The 20711-nt window shown below is 31.2% G+C and overlaps 1 protein-coding gene across 7 annotated transcripts in view; it reads right to left on the bottom strand.

Annotated features, from left to right (window-relative positions):
• The window catches only part of LOC124360096 (dynein heavy chain, cytoplasmic), a 115918-nt gene that overhangs the window by 65906 nt on the left and 29301 nt on the right, over positions 1-20711 (bottom strand). For all 7 annotated transcript variants that reach the window (XM_046813445.1, XM_046813436.1, XM_046813418.1 and 4 more), the window contains 14 exons: positions 20534-20605; positions 18301-18564; positions 16499-16642; positions 14211-14363; positions 13745-13858; positions 12200-12321; positions 10859-11042; positions 10346-10459; positions 6992-7138; positions 5679-5901; positions 3281-3537; positions 1772-1981; positions 976-1122; positions 220-392 (listed from right to left, as the gene is read on the bottom strand). In XM_046813445.1, coding sequence (XP_046669401.1) covers positions 220-392; positions 976-1122; positions 1772-1981; positions 3281-3537; positions 5679-5901; positions 6992-7138; positions 10346-10459; positions 10859-11042; positions 12200-12321; positions 13745-13858; positions 14211-14363; positions 16499-16642; positions 18301-18564; positions 20534-20605 — 2324 coding nt within the window. The remainder of the gene's footprint in view (positions 1-219; positions 393-975; positions 1123-1771; positions 1982-3280; positions 3538-5678; positions 5902-6991; positions 7139-10345; positions 10460-10858; positions 11043-12199; positions 12322-13744; positions 13859-14210; positions 14364-16498; positions 16643-18300; positions 18565-20533; positions 20606-20711) is intronic.

Here is a 20711-nt window from a genome sequence, read left to right on the forward strand (position 1 = left end):
AAAATAGAATAGGATATATAATATTGTCTTATGTCATGTAAAGCTTTATTGAGTTAAAAGATCTATCATTTAAAACTTATTTGTTTATACATCTTGTAAAATCGATATGTTGACTCATTTCACATTTTGAAATGTATTCATCTGATAGTTAACAGAATAAACACTATGCTAGAGTAACTATTAACTGCTAGAGTAAATTGAACTGTCAGTGTTGCTAACCTGATATTATGGAAGCGAGAGGTCTCTACAGGCAGTAAAGTCTTGATATCAGCACTACCAGAGAAGATACCTTCGAGGTATACCCAGCGCCTCTGTACATCGATCCAGACGTCGAACAGGGCATTGATCCGGTTTAACTTCTCCTCCCAGGTCAATGCCTCTTCTTCAAACACCTACAAAACACAAGCAATATACTTAACAATATTCATATCTTCTCATATTTATTTTAATTTCTAACAATAAATTATAAATAAATAAATATTAGTTATTGTAGTGGTACAGAGAATTTGTATTCTGTTTGTTTATAGTAAAAATATTCAAAGCTTGATAACAAGTCCATCTGTGTAGCTTTAACAATTATGCAAGTAGCTACATGGTCCACATTTGAGGTCTCCCGATTGCAAAAGGTTAGTAATTGTACTTTCCTCTATTGAAAAACAACATAATACATTTTTTTTTAGAAAATAGTTTTTTTATGGTTCAAATACATGTCTATAAAATTGAAAACCCAAGTTCTCAGTAGTCTTTTTCAAAAAGTGACAACAAATACTACTCATATTCTGGATAAAATGTAAGTCCTACAATATTATTTAAATAAATATGGTATTGGGAAAAATAAATTTCACTGTATTTAGAATAAAACCAATTAAGAGATTAGCTAATACGGAACTGCCAAAATGTGATAATTTTGCAACAAGGGAAATTTAAAAATTGTTGAAGAAAGCTTTAATGAAACAAACTGTTAGAAAAGGTTACCTTGTAGTAAGGGGAGAGTTTCATCGCTGCCACAGAGTTGATGTGTTCTTTGACTTTGTTAAACAAGTCGTCCCAACCTCTAATCAGTCGACACTTGTTCTGATAGTTGATGAGGTCCAGCTCATAGCTCTGCCAGGACTCCCGCACCTGACACAAACTACTCATTACATCTCCACGAAATAGATAGAATAATTAAAATAGCTAATTTGATAACAATGTACCTTACTTTCTAACACATAAATAATTTTCCAGGGATTTTCATGGTTTAAGTTTACTCATTTATGTGGCCACTTGAAACACAGTTGGGCTTTGGCCTCACTCCTCCTTGCTCTTCTATTTTGGCTTCAGTTTAATTATATGGAATAAAAATAAATTTTATAAATGATTCAATTATGTTACATTTTTTAAACAGAACCACAATACAAAATGTATTAATAATATAACAAGAGATAACTAAGTACTGAAATTAGTGATGAGTTAATCCAGAGTTTTTGAATCTCAAATCAGATCCCAAATCTTAAAAAATCAATTCCCGATTTTTAATTTTTAATCCTAATAAACATATTTAGTATGATTTAAATAAAATCACCACCAATACAATTTTTGTCACTCTTTAAGCCGGGAGTCGGCGTACCTGCGTTTTGTCCTTGGCGCCAAATTCAAATAGTTAGGTGAATCGGATCTTACTTTTGGACTAACCCTCGTACATGGCACCATAACCAAAATCAAACATCCTTTTTTCATTTGAAAAATTAGTGAAAAGAATCTAATAAGAAGTTATCAGTTTCTTTCTAACCTGTCTGAGGAACTCTTCCAGTGCCATCTCTCCTTGTGCAGTAAGGATGATCTCTTTAACCACCACTTCGTTGGCTTGCAGGTCCACGTCCCATACCTGACCTAGAGTAAGGTCTGATAAAACCCAATTGACTCTGAGCTTCCGCATCAGTTGCTTCCAGTGGCGTTCTTTCAGCGCATCTGACTTGAGTTCCACTATCATCATGTTCACCTACCACACCACAACTAACATTATAAATTTGTGAGAGTAATATATTCTTATATACATCCTAAATGATTGGCTTGATAGTTTAGATCTAGATTATAATAGTGAAAACAGCTCTCTAAAAGTTAGTAAGAAAATTATCAAGATTGGAAGTTAGAAAAGAAATAAAAATTACAGTTACAGAATCAATTAGTTCTTGTTGAGTTGCACAATTACTGTTATGTTGAGAATAAATGTTTGCTTAATTGATTTAAACTAAAGAAGAAAGGATCTGGGAAGAAAATTTTAATTTGGTATTACGAGTGTTAATACCCAATATATTTCAACTCTCTCGATCTTACAAAATGTACCTCTAGGCTGTCCTATACAATATACTGTTATTTAAAAAACAGAAGGTCACTTATTTTTAGCCTTACTTAACCTGCCAATATCTTATAAATCAAAAAAATTTAATTAAGCAATGTTTCAAAGTACAAAAACTTTAGCTGCTGATTAAGTCTTTGATATAAAGCGTTTTTCAATCAGCAATTAGTTAAGTTTTTCAAACAGCAATTAGTTAAGTTTTTCAAACATATTAATTAAATCTTAAAATATACCTCTCAGCTATGAACATTTTCAGAAAATGTCATTCGATTATTGCACTTGTATCCAAGATAGATAGATATGTCAGAATGTGCACCTTGAAACAAGTTCATGAAATATTATTATAAATTTTAAATTAAATTTTTTGTTATTCTTGTATTAGAAAAACAAGATTCTAACAAACTAATAACTAATTTTCAATTTTCAGTTTCCATTCTCTTTATTCATACAACACAATAAAGTTCAAACAGTTATAAGGAATAGTGTTATATTGTACATGATTTATTAAATTATTTAGTGAAAAAAATACCCTCAAATAGGTTTACTGTTAATTACATATTTTATAGGTATAAGCAAAAGAGGGTACTGATTCATTACTGTGGATTAGAATCCATTAATTATCAGCAGCAATAAAATTTTGTCAAAACCAGAAATTAATACTTGACTCTGTTATTTGTGATAATAATAATTATTATTAAAAACATATCAAAGTTTTAAACAATCAAATTGCACGTATACTATAAAAATAAACCAACATTATCAACTAAGTAATTTTAAATAAGGCTTTTTAAAACATGTAATTCTTACTCCAGTGCAACATAAGACAATAGATTGTTGTAGTCTTAAGTATTATTGTTTAAAAAACAGTTAATATTGTTTGTAAAAACTTAACTATTCTTTAAATAACTTTATTTTACTTGATCTTTCAGTAACAACACTGACCTTAGCATATCCTTGCAGTAGTTTCTTGACGTATTCATACGAGGAGTATTGTCTGAGCCGTGCCGGCAGTTCCTTCAACTGCGTACTGAGAGTGTCCAACTGTTGTCGCAGCTTACGTGGCTGTATGGACAACCAGGGCTTCTCACGTATCTCATCTATCTGCTGCCAGATTCTGCTCAGCTCTGACCACACCCCTCTTAGATCTTGCAGCTCCTCGAACACCACCAACATACGGTCCTCACTTGTGCTCACACCACCTGTCAGGCATTACAAAGCATTCACTATTCTGTTTGCTCTTCCCAGTTTCGTCTATTCTAAGAGTAATCTAAATATTATATTAATCCTCTGACTGCCATTCAACGGATATCCGTTGTTTATTTTTGTTCCTTAAACGCCAATCAATGGATATTCATTGATTTTTCCTGCAGGCCAGTCCGTCCACTAAATCTCATTTGATATAATACATAAACAATCAAGTATTGATATAATTCATATTCAATTGGAAAGGTAAAGAGTTGTCGAACACAGCATTTGTTTTTTTATTGTTCTATGACAGCAGAGTAATTTTATAATGACATTGCTATTTTCGTCATTGCAGAAAAAATAGTTCCACGCACTTATTTGTTTTTGTAAGTGTTTTATAACAAAATATTACTATATCTATATATTAAAAACTGTACTGAATTTATGACCTTTAAGTTATAGTAAAATATAACAAAACCCCACAACATTATTAGAATAACTGTTTTTATCAGGTAATTATCCCTTTTTTTAGGAACATACTATAACAATTTTGGTTTCTAGTAACCATAAAAAATAAAACCTTAATTTTCTCACAATATTTATTATGGTGTTCTATACTTCATTGAAATAAAATGATACCAAATATAGTTAGGATTACAGATTATAATAATTTATAAACACTTTTACAAATTTATGTTTTTTGATCATGAAACCCACGCTTCTTGTACTACTTTTAATTTTTCTGCTCAAACTAATGTATTTACCTAAAGACTCATACAAAACTATACATTTTCTGAAACAAGACTAAATTTGTGACCTTTAGGCTATCTCAGAATTTGAAATATATATACTTAACTGTATTTTCCAGGCACACACCTCCCCCCTTTTTTACATACAAAAAACTCACTGTAAAAAGTTGAAATGAAAATATTTACCCTAGTTACTTATTATCATTGTATTACACTGTTCATTGTGAACAAAATGATACCAAATACAATTAGGTTTACAATAAAAAAAACTATTTTTAGAGATTTTAGAAAGAAAGCTTGCAAAACTAGAAAAATCGGCTTGGCGTTTAAGGAAAATATTAAGGGCACTCAGAGAGTTAAACAAAATATAAAAACTGTTTAACCTATCTGAAATTGGTATGTGGTGGTCTTCTACAAACATACCCAAAGCAGACATTGAACTAAATCACTGTTTGTTTATTACATATAATACTGGCCAAAATACCAAAATAATTTTATTTATCCCCAGATCTGTGTTATTGAATGCATCAATGCACGTAACCCAGACTTTGTATTAACAATATGTCATGTGTTAGTGACAATTTATTCATAATAAGACTAATTTTATAAATTGAAAATCCTTTTATTTATAAAATTGAGAGGAGATTCCATACTATAATTTTTATATTCCATAGATATTGAGTATATTCCGCCTGCCAAATTAAATATAATGAACTTATTTGTTTATTTCAACAGCATAATCATTTTAAACTACAATAATATGGTTAGAATATTTAACAACTAAAATAGGATAGAATCACAAATAGTCTCTAGTTCTTGACATCATTACAATCACTCTGATTTAAAAATTGAAGTCATGTGGTCAGTGATATCTACATTCAAGCCTCAGATTTTGAGGTAAAAACTTGAATATTTTACAATAGAGTTCAAATACTTCCTAGATTGATTTTATTCTTACAATTTTGTGCTTTCACAACAGTTTTTGTTAAATATGGAAAGTGCCACCAAAATTTCTATACAACTTTTATACTTATATCATTTTTTTCACCTAGAACCAGGATAATTTTTAATATATCGGATTTTTTCAAAAATATCTTTGATAAAGATGAGTTTATGCAAATTGTGACAATGTGTCAGGTAATTGAGTGTTTAAAACAAATTTCATTTATATTACATAACAAAAACAATTAATACACATTTAATATTTTACATGGCATAATAGTAAGCTACATTTCCTGGAATAGCATTTGTAATTTCAGTGAAATAATTGAAACCATCTCTGATCTAGTTATTTCCTGCACACAAAATCAACACATTAAGTATGCCAAAAACCTACGCTGATACATTATTTCAGTGTTTGAATGTTGATATTCAGTATTAGGAGAGAAAAAATATCCCAAACTGACCAGGATCCTGTAGTTCCAGAGCTTCCTTGGCCTTAGCAACATTATCTCGTTCTTCCTTGAGTCGGGCGAACTTGCTCTCAAACTGCTGCAGTTGTCCCAGTGCTTCGTCTGGTCGAATCTTGCCCTCTACAGGCTTGCTGCGCTCCCAGTCCATCAGCAAGTCATTAGTTCGAGTTTCCACAGCCTTATCTTCAGCCACAATCTTCTGCTGCAGACTTTGTACCTGGCCACATCCACAGACGTTATATCAAGGGAGATATAAAATACAGTTGCTTACTATTTCATTCTTTAATATTTTTTTTTACCTAATTTTTAATATTTATAAAACTTGATTGGATGTAAGATATAATATTAACTGTGTAAAGCAGCTGTTAAGATCAGCGCGTGCTGGTGTGTGTTGTAGTATTACACCTCTTACTTTGAATTTCAGGTCTTAATCTTTGTGGAACCTGCTTTTATTTCATAGTATAAAAAAAGAACTGTACACCTGTAAAAAATGCCCTTTTTCTGTAATAAATGCTAATCACAATAAAATACTTTCCTTCTCTTGTATATCTACTAAACTATATACATTTAATACAATTAAAATAAATTAATGTATTAATAATAAATTGTTCTACACTTATTAGTTTTTTCACTTTTCAGCAACAAAGATCCTACAATTGAACAGAATTTGATATAATGTTATTGACACATAAATAAAATGCTGGATACTTATTAATTCAGTGAAACATCTGACATAATAAGCTTTTTGTTTTAGTTATTAAATCAAGGGATTGCTTACTATAAGAAATATAAACTAAAGTGTATATAAACTAATGTATAAACTAAAGTGTATATAAACTAATGTAAAATTTTGAAAGATGAAGAAAGCATTAGTTTCTATTGTTAGTAATCATAACGCTACAACAGCTTAGTGCATTTAAAAATATAACAACTACGTGAAGGATTCCACACATTTACACTTTAACACAGATCGGAATGACTTACATGATTCCCTTTTCTGTTACAGTAAATAATCATTGTGGATGAAATATAAGATTTTTCTAGTACAAGTAGCTCTCCTTTTTTATGTTCAATCCAAATAACCTTTAACTATCTTTAACTGTAAAAACTAAGATACATTATTAAGTAATTATGATAAATCCCTTTCTGTGATTAATATTTCAAAATATTTGCTTAACCAAATCAACAATCTGGCTCATTATGCAGAAATATACGGTTTAAGTTATAGGATAAAGGATGTGGATGTCAAGTATATTTCGTACTTAAAACTACGAAAAAAAAACTACTCTACCAGGATATTGCCATACCTGTGTCTGTATTGATGAATCCTTCCTTTTAATAATCTCGTTGAAAGCACTCCACTCGCCTTCAATGTTATCCACATGCAACCAGTTGTTAGGAAACTGAAACCTCTGTCTCTCCAAGATTCGCTGGCCTTCCCTGTACACTTCCACCTACAAGTGAACACAATACAACCAACCAATAAGGGAACTGAATTTTCTGTCAGGGATTCACTGGAATTCCCTGTACACTCACTTCCTTCTACAAATGAACATCACATAAATAGCCAGTTCTTAAAAAAAACTGAAATCTCTTTCTCTCTTGATTTCACTGAGCTGTCCCTGTACATGAAAAATAGCTATTGAGTAAACTGACATATATGTATTCAAATTTATTGAAACTTTCATGTGGGCAGTAAGTCAAATGTTCCATACATTCCACATCTAGATTATATATAACTAAGTAACTTTGGATATCAAAGCTTCCAAAAACCAAAATATTACAATTCTACTGACATAATATTGAGACAATAACGGTTCCAAGTTAAAATACAGATTCTTCTCTTCAAGATTCTTAAAACGAAAAAAATGTTTAAAGATGCTGAACTTTTAGTGATAGTAAAAAATAATAAAAGCAGCTTATGGTTCCTGTTTAAGGTTACAAATATCTTTAGTTTTTAAGTTCCTCATGAAGCTAAATAACATTGTTTTTTACTCAGTTAATTGTAACTTTTGTCTGTCAGCATTTCCTTTAGTGTATTCGCTTCCTAGGTATGATCATCTACAATAAAAGCTGGGAGCAATATAGAATTGCTCAACCATCTCTTCTACTGATCAAATCCTCGGCCTTTAAATGTCATCATCCAGACAGGAATTGTCAATTCTCAAAAGAGAATACAAAAAAAAAAAAAAAAACTATTGATATTTTCAAAAAGAAAAGGATCTTTTTATTTATTATATATTTTTGTTTTCTTTGCTATTTATAGGACAAGAGAAATATTATAATGGTTTAATATTTAAAAATAGTTTTAAACAATGAAAAAGTAATTTAAATATTTTTATTGATAGTGCTTAGTATTATAACAATAGTAGAAAAATGGTTGGCAAAACAAACAATATCAAGGTCAGGCCTGAAACAGATGAACAATCTTCACTCTTTTATATCTATAATAAGCAATCATTCACAAATCAGTAATTTAATAGTGAAATTAAGAGCTGGAAAAGTTGTTTTTTCACCAATTGTTGGTTTTTAAATTATTGTTTGTTAGGTGTTTAAAACACCTATGGTTTTTTAATTTACATTTATTACAGTTTTTTATGGTAAAATCTATATTGAATATAAATTATAAACAATCTACAACGAACAATTGTATTTTTTTTACACTTTATTAGCTTTGAGAAACAAAAATGTTACAATAAAGAAAAAACCCTACCACCTATAAAAAGTTAAAAAAACAGAAAAGTTTTATTCACCAATAATATATCAAATATATACAAGAAAAAAAGCTAGCGCCTTATTTGTTACTTGGCCTACTAATATTTTACAAATATGGTACTTCAATAAAACCCTTTGTAGATTATAATTTGGTAACTTATAGTAAATTACCCAAAGCCCTTGAGAAAATTATAAAAGAAAGCATGGTTTTCAACAACAGTTACAACCTACAGAATTCTCAATCTTATTAATCAAAACAAAACTCTTCTATAACGTCACATCAAACATAGCCTCTTTTGGTATAGTCAACATATGTATACATCAATGTTCTAGTTGAGGAAATTCTTAATATAATACAGATCATCTTGGACTATAAAACTAAAACTTATTACCAGGCACTGCAAAATTTATTGTAGGTCTTATACCTAAATTATTTCTCATTAAAGCAATATTTTATTCTTGAACAAGTAGTCTAGTCATGGGTTTGCAGCTTTCTGGCTTCTTAACTGATATTTGAAAAAATATTGAAACAGAATATATATTTTCATATAAGAAATTATATATCCACATATACTTATGTTATTTTGTATATGAGCAGATGGATGAGAAACCAGTTAAATTAAAATTGTTGGACAACTGTGAGTTTTCTTTTTTTTAAAGAATAGAAAACAATTAAAAGTGTTTCAAACCAATTAATGAGCTGTATGTAAATTCATTTAAAATTGCTGGACTTAATAACTATTTTTATAAATAAGTCTGTGAATAAAAATCATAAATGATTGGTCTGTCAGCATTTCCTTTAGTTTATTCGCTTCCTAGGTATGATCATCTACAATAGAAGGTGGGAGCAATATAGAATCACTCAACCATCTCTTCTACTGATCAAATCCTCGGCCTTTAAATGTCATCATCCAGACAGGAATTGTCAATTCTCTTTTATCATCAATGTTTTTAATAAAACCAAGGAAAATGTCTTTTTAAATCCAATTAAATCACTAGAATTTACTTTAGAAACAAGAACTGGAATTGAATCATCTCTATTTAGAACACTTTTTCATCATGGCTTTTATCAAATAATTCATAAAAAGCTGTGTTTGTATGGTTGTGGGAGGGGGATTTTTAATCTGTTATTTGGATAGTTGGTAAACTTCACTGATATTTCAGATGGATACAGTACAGCCAGCTCTTGATATTTTCTGCCCATATTTAAAAAAATGATTCCTAGACATTATCATCTGCAGCAAGAAGCTGGGAGAAATATAGAATTCACTAACAATCTCATCTACTGAGCCAATTCTATGTTTTTAAATGTCACAATCCAAACCAAAATAAGATATTGTTGATATTGATAAGATTATGAAATGATTTTCAAACTTGTACATTTCCACAATTAACTCTGAAATTAAAAGGCAATTGTTTTTATATTAAATAGGCTTAAATGGTATGCTAAAATTAAATTTAAAAAGAAGTCAACACCTAATAAGATAATAATACAACCATTTAATGAAATCAATGAGGTTATTGTTCAACTTCCATTAATAATAAATAATCAGATTCTAATAAGATTTTCATTAGGAAAAAATTAATTCATACACTCCAAAATTTTGTTCAAATGACAGCAATTACCCTTAAGTTAGACCTTAAATAGGATTTCCATACTCTAATCATGATATTCAAGAGCTTTGGTATAAATAATACTACCTGTTACCTGAAGCAATTTTCAACATCGAAGTCCTTATGATACTTAGTAAAAGCACTTATAGTGTAATATGATGGTGTGCTATGAAATTTTTTAAACGTAAATAGGCAAACGTAAGGTACTATAAAGTATTTTTACAAAGTATTATAAAGTCTTAAATGATCAAAAATACTCTTCCCATCTAGGTAAAGATACTTGTACTATCTGAACACACCTTTTAATAGGAACGCAAATGTGTAGACATTACCTTCTTTTCCCAGAGCTTCATGTTTCGCTTGAGGCTCTGGACATAGGTGATGAAACACACAGCATCTGAAGTGCTGGCAGCTTCTATACTCTGCTGTTCCAGCTCACTGCGGCTCTACAACAGAAATGTTTACGTTCTATATTTACTAAGTAAAGGAACATCTTTGTTAGAAAAATTACTTGGTTTTATTAATTTCTAAGGCAAACTAAATTAAAAACATTTAGTTCATTTTTGATGATGGAAGTATTATGAAGGTAACAGAATTTTCAGATATTTCCCATCATCCAGCGATAAAAGAAAAACACTAATACTATGTTTCGAGATAGCAGTATGCCCTTTTCCACAGGTGGATAATCAACATATATATGTTCACTTTCTTGTGTCACTGAATGATAGCAAACGTAAAAAAAATCCAATGTTACCTTTGCATGGAGTAATATTATTTCACAGCTAAATATAATATTCTGTAAAGTTTTTGAAGACCTTTATTGTTCTTCAGTCATCTCCACATACCTTAGACACCTGAGTATGAAACGATGCCATCTCATTACCCAACAATACTCCGAATTTTGCTAGTGTCTCCTTCTGCCATGAATCATACTTGAGTGTGACTTTGCTCTGCACCTTGGTGTAATCGATCACTATTGGGCCAAACTCTCTTCTAGTCTCAGACGTGTCAAATGTCTTGCGAGACTTTCTGCAATGAAAAGCACATTGGGCAATTACATTTATGACAATTATAACAATTCTCATTTCCTCTAAATCATGAAAAATGACAAAAAGCCATTGATAGTAGTGAGGATGTACTGATTGATTAGAAAAGAATTTTATCAAAATTTTAACTTCACTCCCACTCTGTAAAGCTGCAGGTAGCAATATTAGTCCAGGAACATATTGAAAACATTTATCAGTTCAGAAAATGAGCTGATACCTCCAGCCACACAACCACTCCTAGTTCAGTAGTATAATTTGTTATATTAATTTGTAAACTAAATATTATTTCCATTTCTTTAGTCACAACACCTGGCAGTGAAAATTAATTGGTCATTACAACTAAAAGCCCTATAGAATTATTTAACCTGTAGTTTATATCCAATAATTGTGTTGAAAGAAGCATGGAGTATGGAAGGGAGTAGTAAAGATGGTTGGATGATATTGTACTATACTTGACTTTGGACTAATCGACAGGCCAGTTTTCCACCAAGGACTTTAAAAATTTTTTTTCTGCTTCCATTATCCAATATATCCTATTTTTATTAATCAAATAAAAATCTAAAAATATGAATTGCAATTGATCTTAGTTCTTTACTTAAAATATTGAACAATGCCACAAGAGTATAGTGGAATACTCCAAGATGCAGTGGATGACCTTGTCAAAAAGACCCATACTCAAAATTATGTGCACAAAGGTATCTCCATCATAAAGTAAATGAGTGATAAATAGATAGTTCTTTTCTTTATTGCCTGAATTTTCAGTGACAATAAATATTGATTAAAAAACTATAATAGCAAATAGTTTGATAATTCAACCTATTACAAACAGATTTTCATTTCATCAAGTTTGTTAAATGTGATCATTTTCCAGGAAACAATAAGGAAAATACAAGGAGTTAATCTAATTATCCTATATAAATCACGCACCATAAACAGTGTTTATTTCCCTTAATTGGCAAAAGATATTTCACATATTCTTTTCAATCAAAACTTGTCTCAAAATGAAGCTATGATCATTCTTACATCAATTATTTGTCTGACAGAGAATTATTCCAATAAGAAAAATCATTCCCTTTCATCATGTAGCTCTCTGACAGTAACCAACACCAGAATAAACAAATTAAATGATAAAATACTGACTTGACATCATTGAGACACTGCATCCACAGGGTAACACTGTCCCCTAGTCTGTGGTTGAGTGTGTCGGCCTGGAGATCCCACAGAGCCTGATAGCACAGCCACTCGTCCACGTATTGACTCATCTGGGTGAGAGTAATAATATGTGAGAACAAACAAGTGCTGGTAATGTCTATCAGAGTTATGTCAAATAATATGGCTGAATGAAAGATAAATATAATAGTACTTTTGTTGCTCTAAACTCTTTTCTTGGTGGTATATAGTAAGTGTGACAGCAAGGAGAGTATTAACAGTCCAGATGATGTATCTAAATGGATACATGTTATGTAAAGGGTTAAGCTGCGATGTTAAAACAAGATTTCACTCTTATTTTGGAATATAAATAATGTAAACGTTTCTATCAAAGAAAAATCTATGGTATGTATTATTACTATTAAATTACATCAACATATCCACAAATATTCCAATAATCTGTTATTGTTAATATCATTAATTAAGGGGTGGAAAACGTTTATTAAGATTAAATGTAATCTAGTAGTTTCCATTTGTTTCTTTGAAAAATGAGCTTCTGCTGTAAAATATTCCATATCTTCAGAAGTAGTAATGTCAATAGTTTAAATTTGATAAAATTTATACAACAATATTCATTACAACAGAATTAGTTACATTACAACGGTTGTAATACATTTTTAAAATCTAATCAGTGATATAAAGAGCAAGGAAACAGGCAAAGAAAATTCCATTTCTACCTCAGAGCTTCGGCCAACTATTACAGTTGGTCCCAAAAGGTGGTCTGCAAGTGGTTTTCAAGGAGTCCGTGACTAGCTAGATATATTTCTGTTTGAAGGACTTTAAATGATGTTTTGGAGATTACAATGTATTATTGATGAAAGAATACATTTAATTGTTGTGTGGCCACCTTGGCCACTTCACTGAGAGAGTATTTTCCTGTTCCAGATGTTCAAAACCAATGGATTAGAAATCAATTTGCCAGTGAAAATAAGATTGAATATCTCAATTTTATAGAAGTATAGAAAATCAACTTAATTATTTGTTAATTAACCGTACTCTGAAATATGCTTTTAAAGTCCAGAAATTCTTGACACTATTTTGTACAACCTACACATGTAAACTGACTTTCTCAACATTTTTTTACATGAAGAATAAGTATAGACATTGGTCATGATGATTTCAGAATAAAGGTATCTAAATCACTGTTCGATATTGAAGACATTTTGGAGAAAAAAGGAACTTCATCTCTTTCAATGAATAAAAAAATCTAATTTAGTAGTATTAACTACTTTATAATAAATATATAGACTTTACTTAAAAAAGTTCCTTTATCCAAAAACTTTGCTTTTAGTTATTTTTAGTTGATGTCTTTAATGCTTTTAATTAGTAACAGTCTGCAAAGGACTATTATTTGGGAACCAATGAACTGTACTACTTCAGGCTATTCAAACTGTGGTGATCGCAATTCAGTTCTCCAGATCAGATTAATCAGAAAATATCTTTAACATTTGGATATTGTTGTGACAGACATGTTACCTGTTTAATTTTCTTCTCTATAGCCTCATAGGCAGCAGACAGCACAACTGGACCTTGAGGCAATTTGGCCAACAGGTTACGGTAGGTTTGTGATGTTACTCTGTCCAACCCAACCTACACAGAATCACATAGTTTCTTTACTTCATGAAACATCACTTATACAATAATTTCTTAGATAATGTTTCACTGAAGACAATCTTTTAATAAATAAATATATTTCCTAAAAGTATTTACTGATGGAACCACTGTATATTTGCAGTAATATTTTTACATGAATAGTAAGCATTCCACTCTATTCTGAACTCCTCGATTTCTGTGAATTAACTATCAAAAGTTTCTGATTTGTTCATAAAAAGTAGAGCCTTAGAAATCAATTTCCATATGTCTATGATAAAATCAAACAAATGCAAGATCTCATTCCATATGTCATTAGAATACTCTTCAAGAATGGTGGGCTGATACTGACCTGATACCGGGAACTCTGCAGCCTCGTCTGAGATGTGACAATAGCCTGCCACTGATTCATCTGCAGCAACAGCTGATGTCTGGCCTCGTGTATACTTGGATACAAGTACATAATCTGGTTCGTTATCCTCACCTCATACACCATCATCAGAATCTGGAAACAAGAAATTTATTGGTACCATTTCATTTCATCTTCTATTGTTAATAACATACTTGATAAATTTTATTTGTATGCATATACTTCAATTGTAGCCTTCTCCTATTATGTGAGGAGTAATATAGAAAGTAGTTACAAAACTAGTTCAGCTAGCTAAACCTTTTTAGAAAACATGAAACAATAATATTTTATTCTCTTTAAATAAAAATACAATAATGCAATTTTTAAGCAAAATAAACATCACTTATGTATATATTGTTAGCTAACCAATTTCATCTACCCTTTAGTAGATAAAAAAGTATATGAGCCTTTTTGTAGCATCAGTATCTTTTTAAGTTACCTATCCTTTTACAAATCATTACACAAAGCTACTAATTACCAAATCTATAAATAATAAAACATATACCTCATTTACTACATTTCATTGAGAAAGAAATTTCATACATAATAGATCAAACTTCAAAAAAGCCTGTATAAACAAACAATAACTTTACTTTTGTACAGTCAAGGACCTTTGGTCAAGTGGTGAAACACAAAAATAATTCTTTCACCTTTATTTTTTTTATCTGATCAAACCAAGAAATAAATTCTAGAAATAGTCAAAGAATTGAGATTTTCCTATGGCTTATTCATTCTACTTGAGATCAACTAATTTTTAAAAACTAAAGCCACCTCAGCTTACACACATTGTGATTAACAATACTTTTATTAGGGATTATTCATTCTATTAGAGCTCAACTAATTTAAAAAAACTAAAGCTACCTCAGCTTACACACATTGTGATTAACAATACTTTTATTAGGGATTATTCATTCTATTAGAGCTCAACTAATTTAAAAAAACTAAAGCTACCTAAGCTTACACACATTGTGATTAACAATACTTTTATTAGGGATTATTCATTCTATTAGAGCTCAACTAATTTAAAAAAACTAAAGCTACCTCAGCTTACACACATTGTGATTAACAATACTTTTATTAGGGATTATTCATTCTATTAGAGCTCAACTAATTTAAAAAAACTAAAGCTACCTAAGCTTACACACATTGTGATTAACAATACTTTTATTAGGGATTATTCATTCTATTAGAGCTCAACTAATTTAAAAAAAACTAAAGCTACCTCAGCTTACACACATTGTGATTAACAATACTTTTATTAGGGATTATTCATTCTATTAGAGCTCAACTAATTTAAAAAAACTAAAGCTACCTCAGCTTACACACATTGTGATTAACAATACTTTTATTAGGGATTATTCATTCTATTAGAGCTCAACTAATTTAAAAAAACTAAAGCTACCTCAGCTTACACACATTGTGATTAACAATACTTTTATTAGGGATTATTCATTCTATTAGAGCTCAACTAATTTAAAAAAAACTAAAGCTACCTAAGCTTACACACATTGTGATTAACCAATTATATATGAATACAATGCTTTAACATCACTCTACAATCCCAGTGTTCTCTCTTAATTCTATTCATATATTTAAAGAGGGGAGTGAATCCAAAACATCCATATAGTCTTTGCAAGAAATAAAATTTCATAAATCAAGCAATCATATTTTTCTGGATGTATAACAAAGGATTTAATCACATTTCTTTATCACAATATTCCAAAGTACAACAAATAGTATAACATTAATTAACCAAAGGTTATAACTGAATCTGTTTACACTTTCTCCTAAAATTATTTCAACAAAAAATAAAGGAACAAATTAAATTATACACTATTTAAACAAATGATTTTTAATCAATATATATATATATATAACAACAATAAAAGAAAAAGACTTCACATAAATCCTTTAATATTTCAACTAATATTGTTGTTTTCATAAAGGATACAAAAAGTGTATATAAGCAAAGAATTAAAAGTAGTTTTAAAACCGGACTACCGCATCTTGTAACTCAATTAATTAGTTATTTTTCGCATTAAAATCTTCGTATTCAAAGTCTAACCAATACTTTTTGTATACCTTGCACTATATTTTTAGTCTTGCTAGTTTTACAAAGTCCTTTTCTTATTTGACTATTTCACCAGTTTTGGTTGAATAGTAATAATTGTAGACCGATTTAATTACATAGCAATCAATTTCTTATGGTAAATAACTGCAAGAGACATTACCTGAGGATCTCCCCCTGGCTTGTGAGTTGGTTGTGCAGGAGCATCTGTATCCATGCTGAGGTCTATCTCATTCTTCTTGCCTTCCAGGGCATCAGTCCATGCCTGAATACCAGCTTGTAAACGGTAACCCAAATTTTTCTCCACCTAAAACACAACAAATTCTCTGTCTAGATGCAATCAAAAATTAATTTCCTATTAAACCTAACTTTTTTAATCAACAATACAACAACCATTTTTCATTTTTAGGAATCGTCAGCAACATTTTCATTACAACATCTTTGATTTACCCTCTAAATTTAAATGTAAGTAACGCTCTAATAATTGGTTATTTCTTATAAGAATGAACGAGTTGTAATGGCTGAGTACAGATGAACCTAACTTCTAACACTGCCCCTCTCTCTTCATCCCATCCTTTCTCACCAGTATCGACGGTTCTAGATTATTTTCTTTATGTAGCTCTGAGTATTACTTATTTATTTTATTGTATTGCATTTCTGTATTTTTTTTTACCAGCAATCATTATAGTCATTATGTGATGATGTTGTGTCTTGATGCTGTGTCTTTCCTTTTTTTCTTGATTCTGAAAATATAACATTTTAGATTTTTTACAACTTACTACATTATTTGCTGTATATTGACAATATTTCTACACATGTGTGGGTTTGCATGTGTGAGCATGCATGTGTGTGATTGTGGTTTCAGGTGTCATCTATACCTATCCGTCTTTCACCTTGGCCAGTGACACCACAATCTCTTTATACGTTACTATAGCTACATTACTGTCAGCTTCATAAAAATATTCAAATGTGTTATTTTCAAAGTTCAACTATGTCATTACAGTATTCCACTCACTTTCAATTTTAACTTCTTTAGCATATCCTGGTGAAAACATATATTTCAAGTTCTGTTTCTTAATTTGAAAATCCATATGCATTAAAATAATTAACAATTGCTCTTGTTTTGCACTGGCCCACAATTAGTTTAGCATCCTAATCACAGAATATTAATCCAAACTACACCTTTTACATCCCTAACATATGGTATGATATGCTTTACCACTTCTTTTCTGTACAGAGTTTTAAAGTTTTTATGATTCCGTGGTATATAAGTTGTGTTTGCTGGGAAGAACTGAACTTTGACTGAGTCTAGAGCTTTATATATCATTATGAGCTGTGAATGAATATGGGAATTTTATGTTTCTTATTTTAGTGATGGGCAAATCCAGAATTTGTGAGAATATGTATCACTTATAAAACCTATTTTAAACTCAAAATGTTAAACTACCCTTAGCCATCAAAAAAAGTTTTTTTGTTTGATACACAAAGTACAAAATAATCACTTTATCACAATAGGTAATTTGCATATTGCTGATCAGCTGTCATCTGTAAACAGCAATCATAATTACATATTGATGTTTAGTGATTATACGCAGCAGACTCCATGCTCTCTAAACCTAGACTGTGACGGAAGGGTAGGGTAATAGTCGGGAGAAAAACAACAATGGTAACTATTGTCACATATACAAACCTTGACCATTTCCATACACTGGTTACCCTAACTCACACCACTCTAATGATTTATCTATTGAAGAGTTTCTAAAATCCATGCCAGTAGTTATTAGGGCACCAAACTGGTGCAATATACATCATCAATTCATCAATACATAAGATCTTAAATATTATCCATAAAAGACCAAGAACAAACAATAGTGTTAGTTGTATTATCTTGCAGAACCAATTTTGGAAAGGTAACCTTGTGAAAAATATATTATGTATTAATCAATGGCCAAAAGCAATACAGACCTCTTGATCAAGGCGGTTGACCCAGACATGAAGGTTGGAGTATTGGCGGAGACTAAGGTCATCAACAGCATGTTGTATCTTGCTGAGTATATCTGCCAGGGTGTTAGCCGAGTAAGGACAAGTTTCCAATGATCTAACGTCTACATCCAACTGCTCTTCTACCACTAGCAAGTCTTCCACCTTCTCCTGGAAACTGAGCACCAGGTCTGCAAACCGCTGCACATACTGGTCCAGCTTATAGCTCTCCCACACCAGTTGTATACCCTGCAAAAGGTTTGCAATTTACCAACTGTTCCAGAAGTAAATAACAGAAAATCCATTTAGCAAGTCAAATTTATTTAACTTTTACAACATTTTACTTCCGTTTCAATTGGGTTGTCTAGAATATTTACTCCATAATTAGTGTAAAGAAAGAAATAAACTATTAAACAAGGTAATAACTCAACAATTTGGACTTAAAATACATTTTATCATTTTTTAAATACAAAATTGTTCCTGTATTTTTTAAAATTATTGTGTATTTGTTACTTAAATGCATAACTCGCATTATAAAAGGGCCATCCGGAAAGTAGTACCCGTTTCCGCCACGTGAGGCGTTGACGACGCGAGTAGCCGCCGGTCAAGGTCAGATCGCTTCAGTGGCTTGTCTGCCTTCTCTGTTACAAGTTCCGTGACGCTAGCATTGCCTGTGTTGTTTCTGTGGCAGTTCATAATGTTTAAAAAAATTGAAAACGCCGCCAGTTGTGAAGGGAGGGCTGTAATAAAATTTCTCAACGCAAGAAACGTTCGACCTTGTGATATTCATCGCCAATTAAAGGAAGTGTATGGAGACGATGTGATGGAAGAGTTATCTGTTCGGCGCTGGTGTCGTAATTTCAACTTGGGGAGGGGGAACACACACGACGATGAGCGTTCAGGGAGACCATCTGTCATTACAGATCAACTGCTGAGGTCAGTAGACGAATTCGTGAGGAACGATCGGCGCGTCACAATTGATGACATTTGTGAACATTTCCCTAATGTTTCTCGAACAATTGTTCATGAAATTGTCAAAGACCATCTGCATTATTCAAAAATTTGTGCAAGGTGGGTCCCTCGCATGCTTACAGATGAGCACAAAACCAAGCGTATGGCTGCTGCATTCACATTTTTGGTACGTTATTCTGATGAAGCAGACACGTTCTTGAATCGCATAGTTACTGGTGATGAAACGTGGGTTTGTTATGCTTCACCTGAGAGTAAACGACAGTCAATGGAGTGGCATCATACTCATTCACCAAAGAAACCAAAAAAATTCAAGACTGTTCTGTCCACCAGGAAACTTATGGCAACCATTTTCTGGGATCGACGTGGTGTACTGCTTATTGATTTTATGGCCCGTGGAGACACTATTAACGCTAATGCGTATTGTGAAACATTAAAGAAATTACGGCGGGCAATACAAAATCGACGGAGAGGTCTATTGTCTGATGGCGTCATTCTCCTCCATGACAATGCCAGGCCTCATGCAGCGGGGATAACACAACAACTTCTGCAGCAATTCAATTGGGAAATTTTCGACCATCCACCATATAGCCCGGACTTGGCCCCTTCAGATTTTCATCACTTTACAAAACTTAAAGAGTTTTTGGTGGGAAAAAGATTTGACAGCGTTGAAGAACTTAAAGAAGGCGTGACTACGTATTTCAATCGGCTGGCGGCGGAGGAATATGACGCTGGAATACAAAAACTCGTCACACGTTATGACAAATGTTTAAATTTGCTTGGAGATTATGTGGAGAAGTAGTTTAAGGTATGCTCTTTTCAATAAAAATGTTGATATTTGTTAATATTTACTTCTGTGTCTTTATTTCACAAACGGGTACTACTTTCCGGATGGCCCTCGTACAAAAGAAACTAATGATATAAAACAAAGAAATTTTGTATTTACATAGTTGTAAAGTTATTTATATAACATTTTTTTTAACTATTAGTGTAAACAAGTCTTTAAAATGTAATAAATAAGACAACCATACACATGTATTGAATATATTGCAACATGAATATTTTCATATTGAACATGAAAATTCATACAAAATATATAATTTATGCATATTTTGTATATCTCAAAAGAAATCCACTAAAATTAAACAACTGTGCAAATAAATAATTACTGTAAGAGATATTTCAAGAGTTTAATACTAAATTTCATACAAGTTTGTTTCCAGCATTAAGTGTATGAGTGTGGTAATACCTCAGCAATTAAGTTCTGCACTTCTTTATGCAATCCAGCTACCAGGGGAACAATACTGGTCTTCTCTTCCATCTGAAACAAAAACAATCAGTCAACATTTACGTTATATTGACACTAAGGTTAAAAAATTAATATGTGGTTGCAAAAGCAGGAATACAAAATTGGAGACTACCGCGCT

Source organism: Homalodisca vitripennis, chromosome 1 (genome assembly GCF_021130785.1).
Source record: "Homalodisca vitripennis isolate AUS2020 chromosome 1, UT_GWSS_2.1, whole genome shotgun sequence".
In the NCBI taxonomy this organism is placed as follows: Eukaryota; Metazoa; Arthropoda; class Insecta; order Hemiptera; family Cicadellidae; genus Homalodisca; species Homalodisca vitripennis.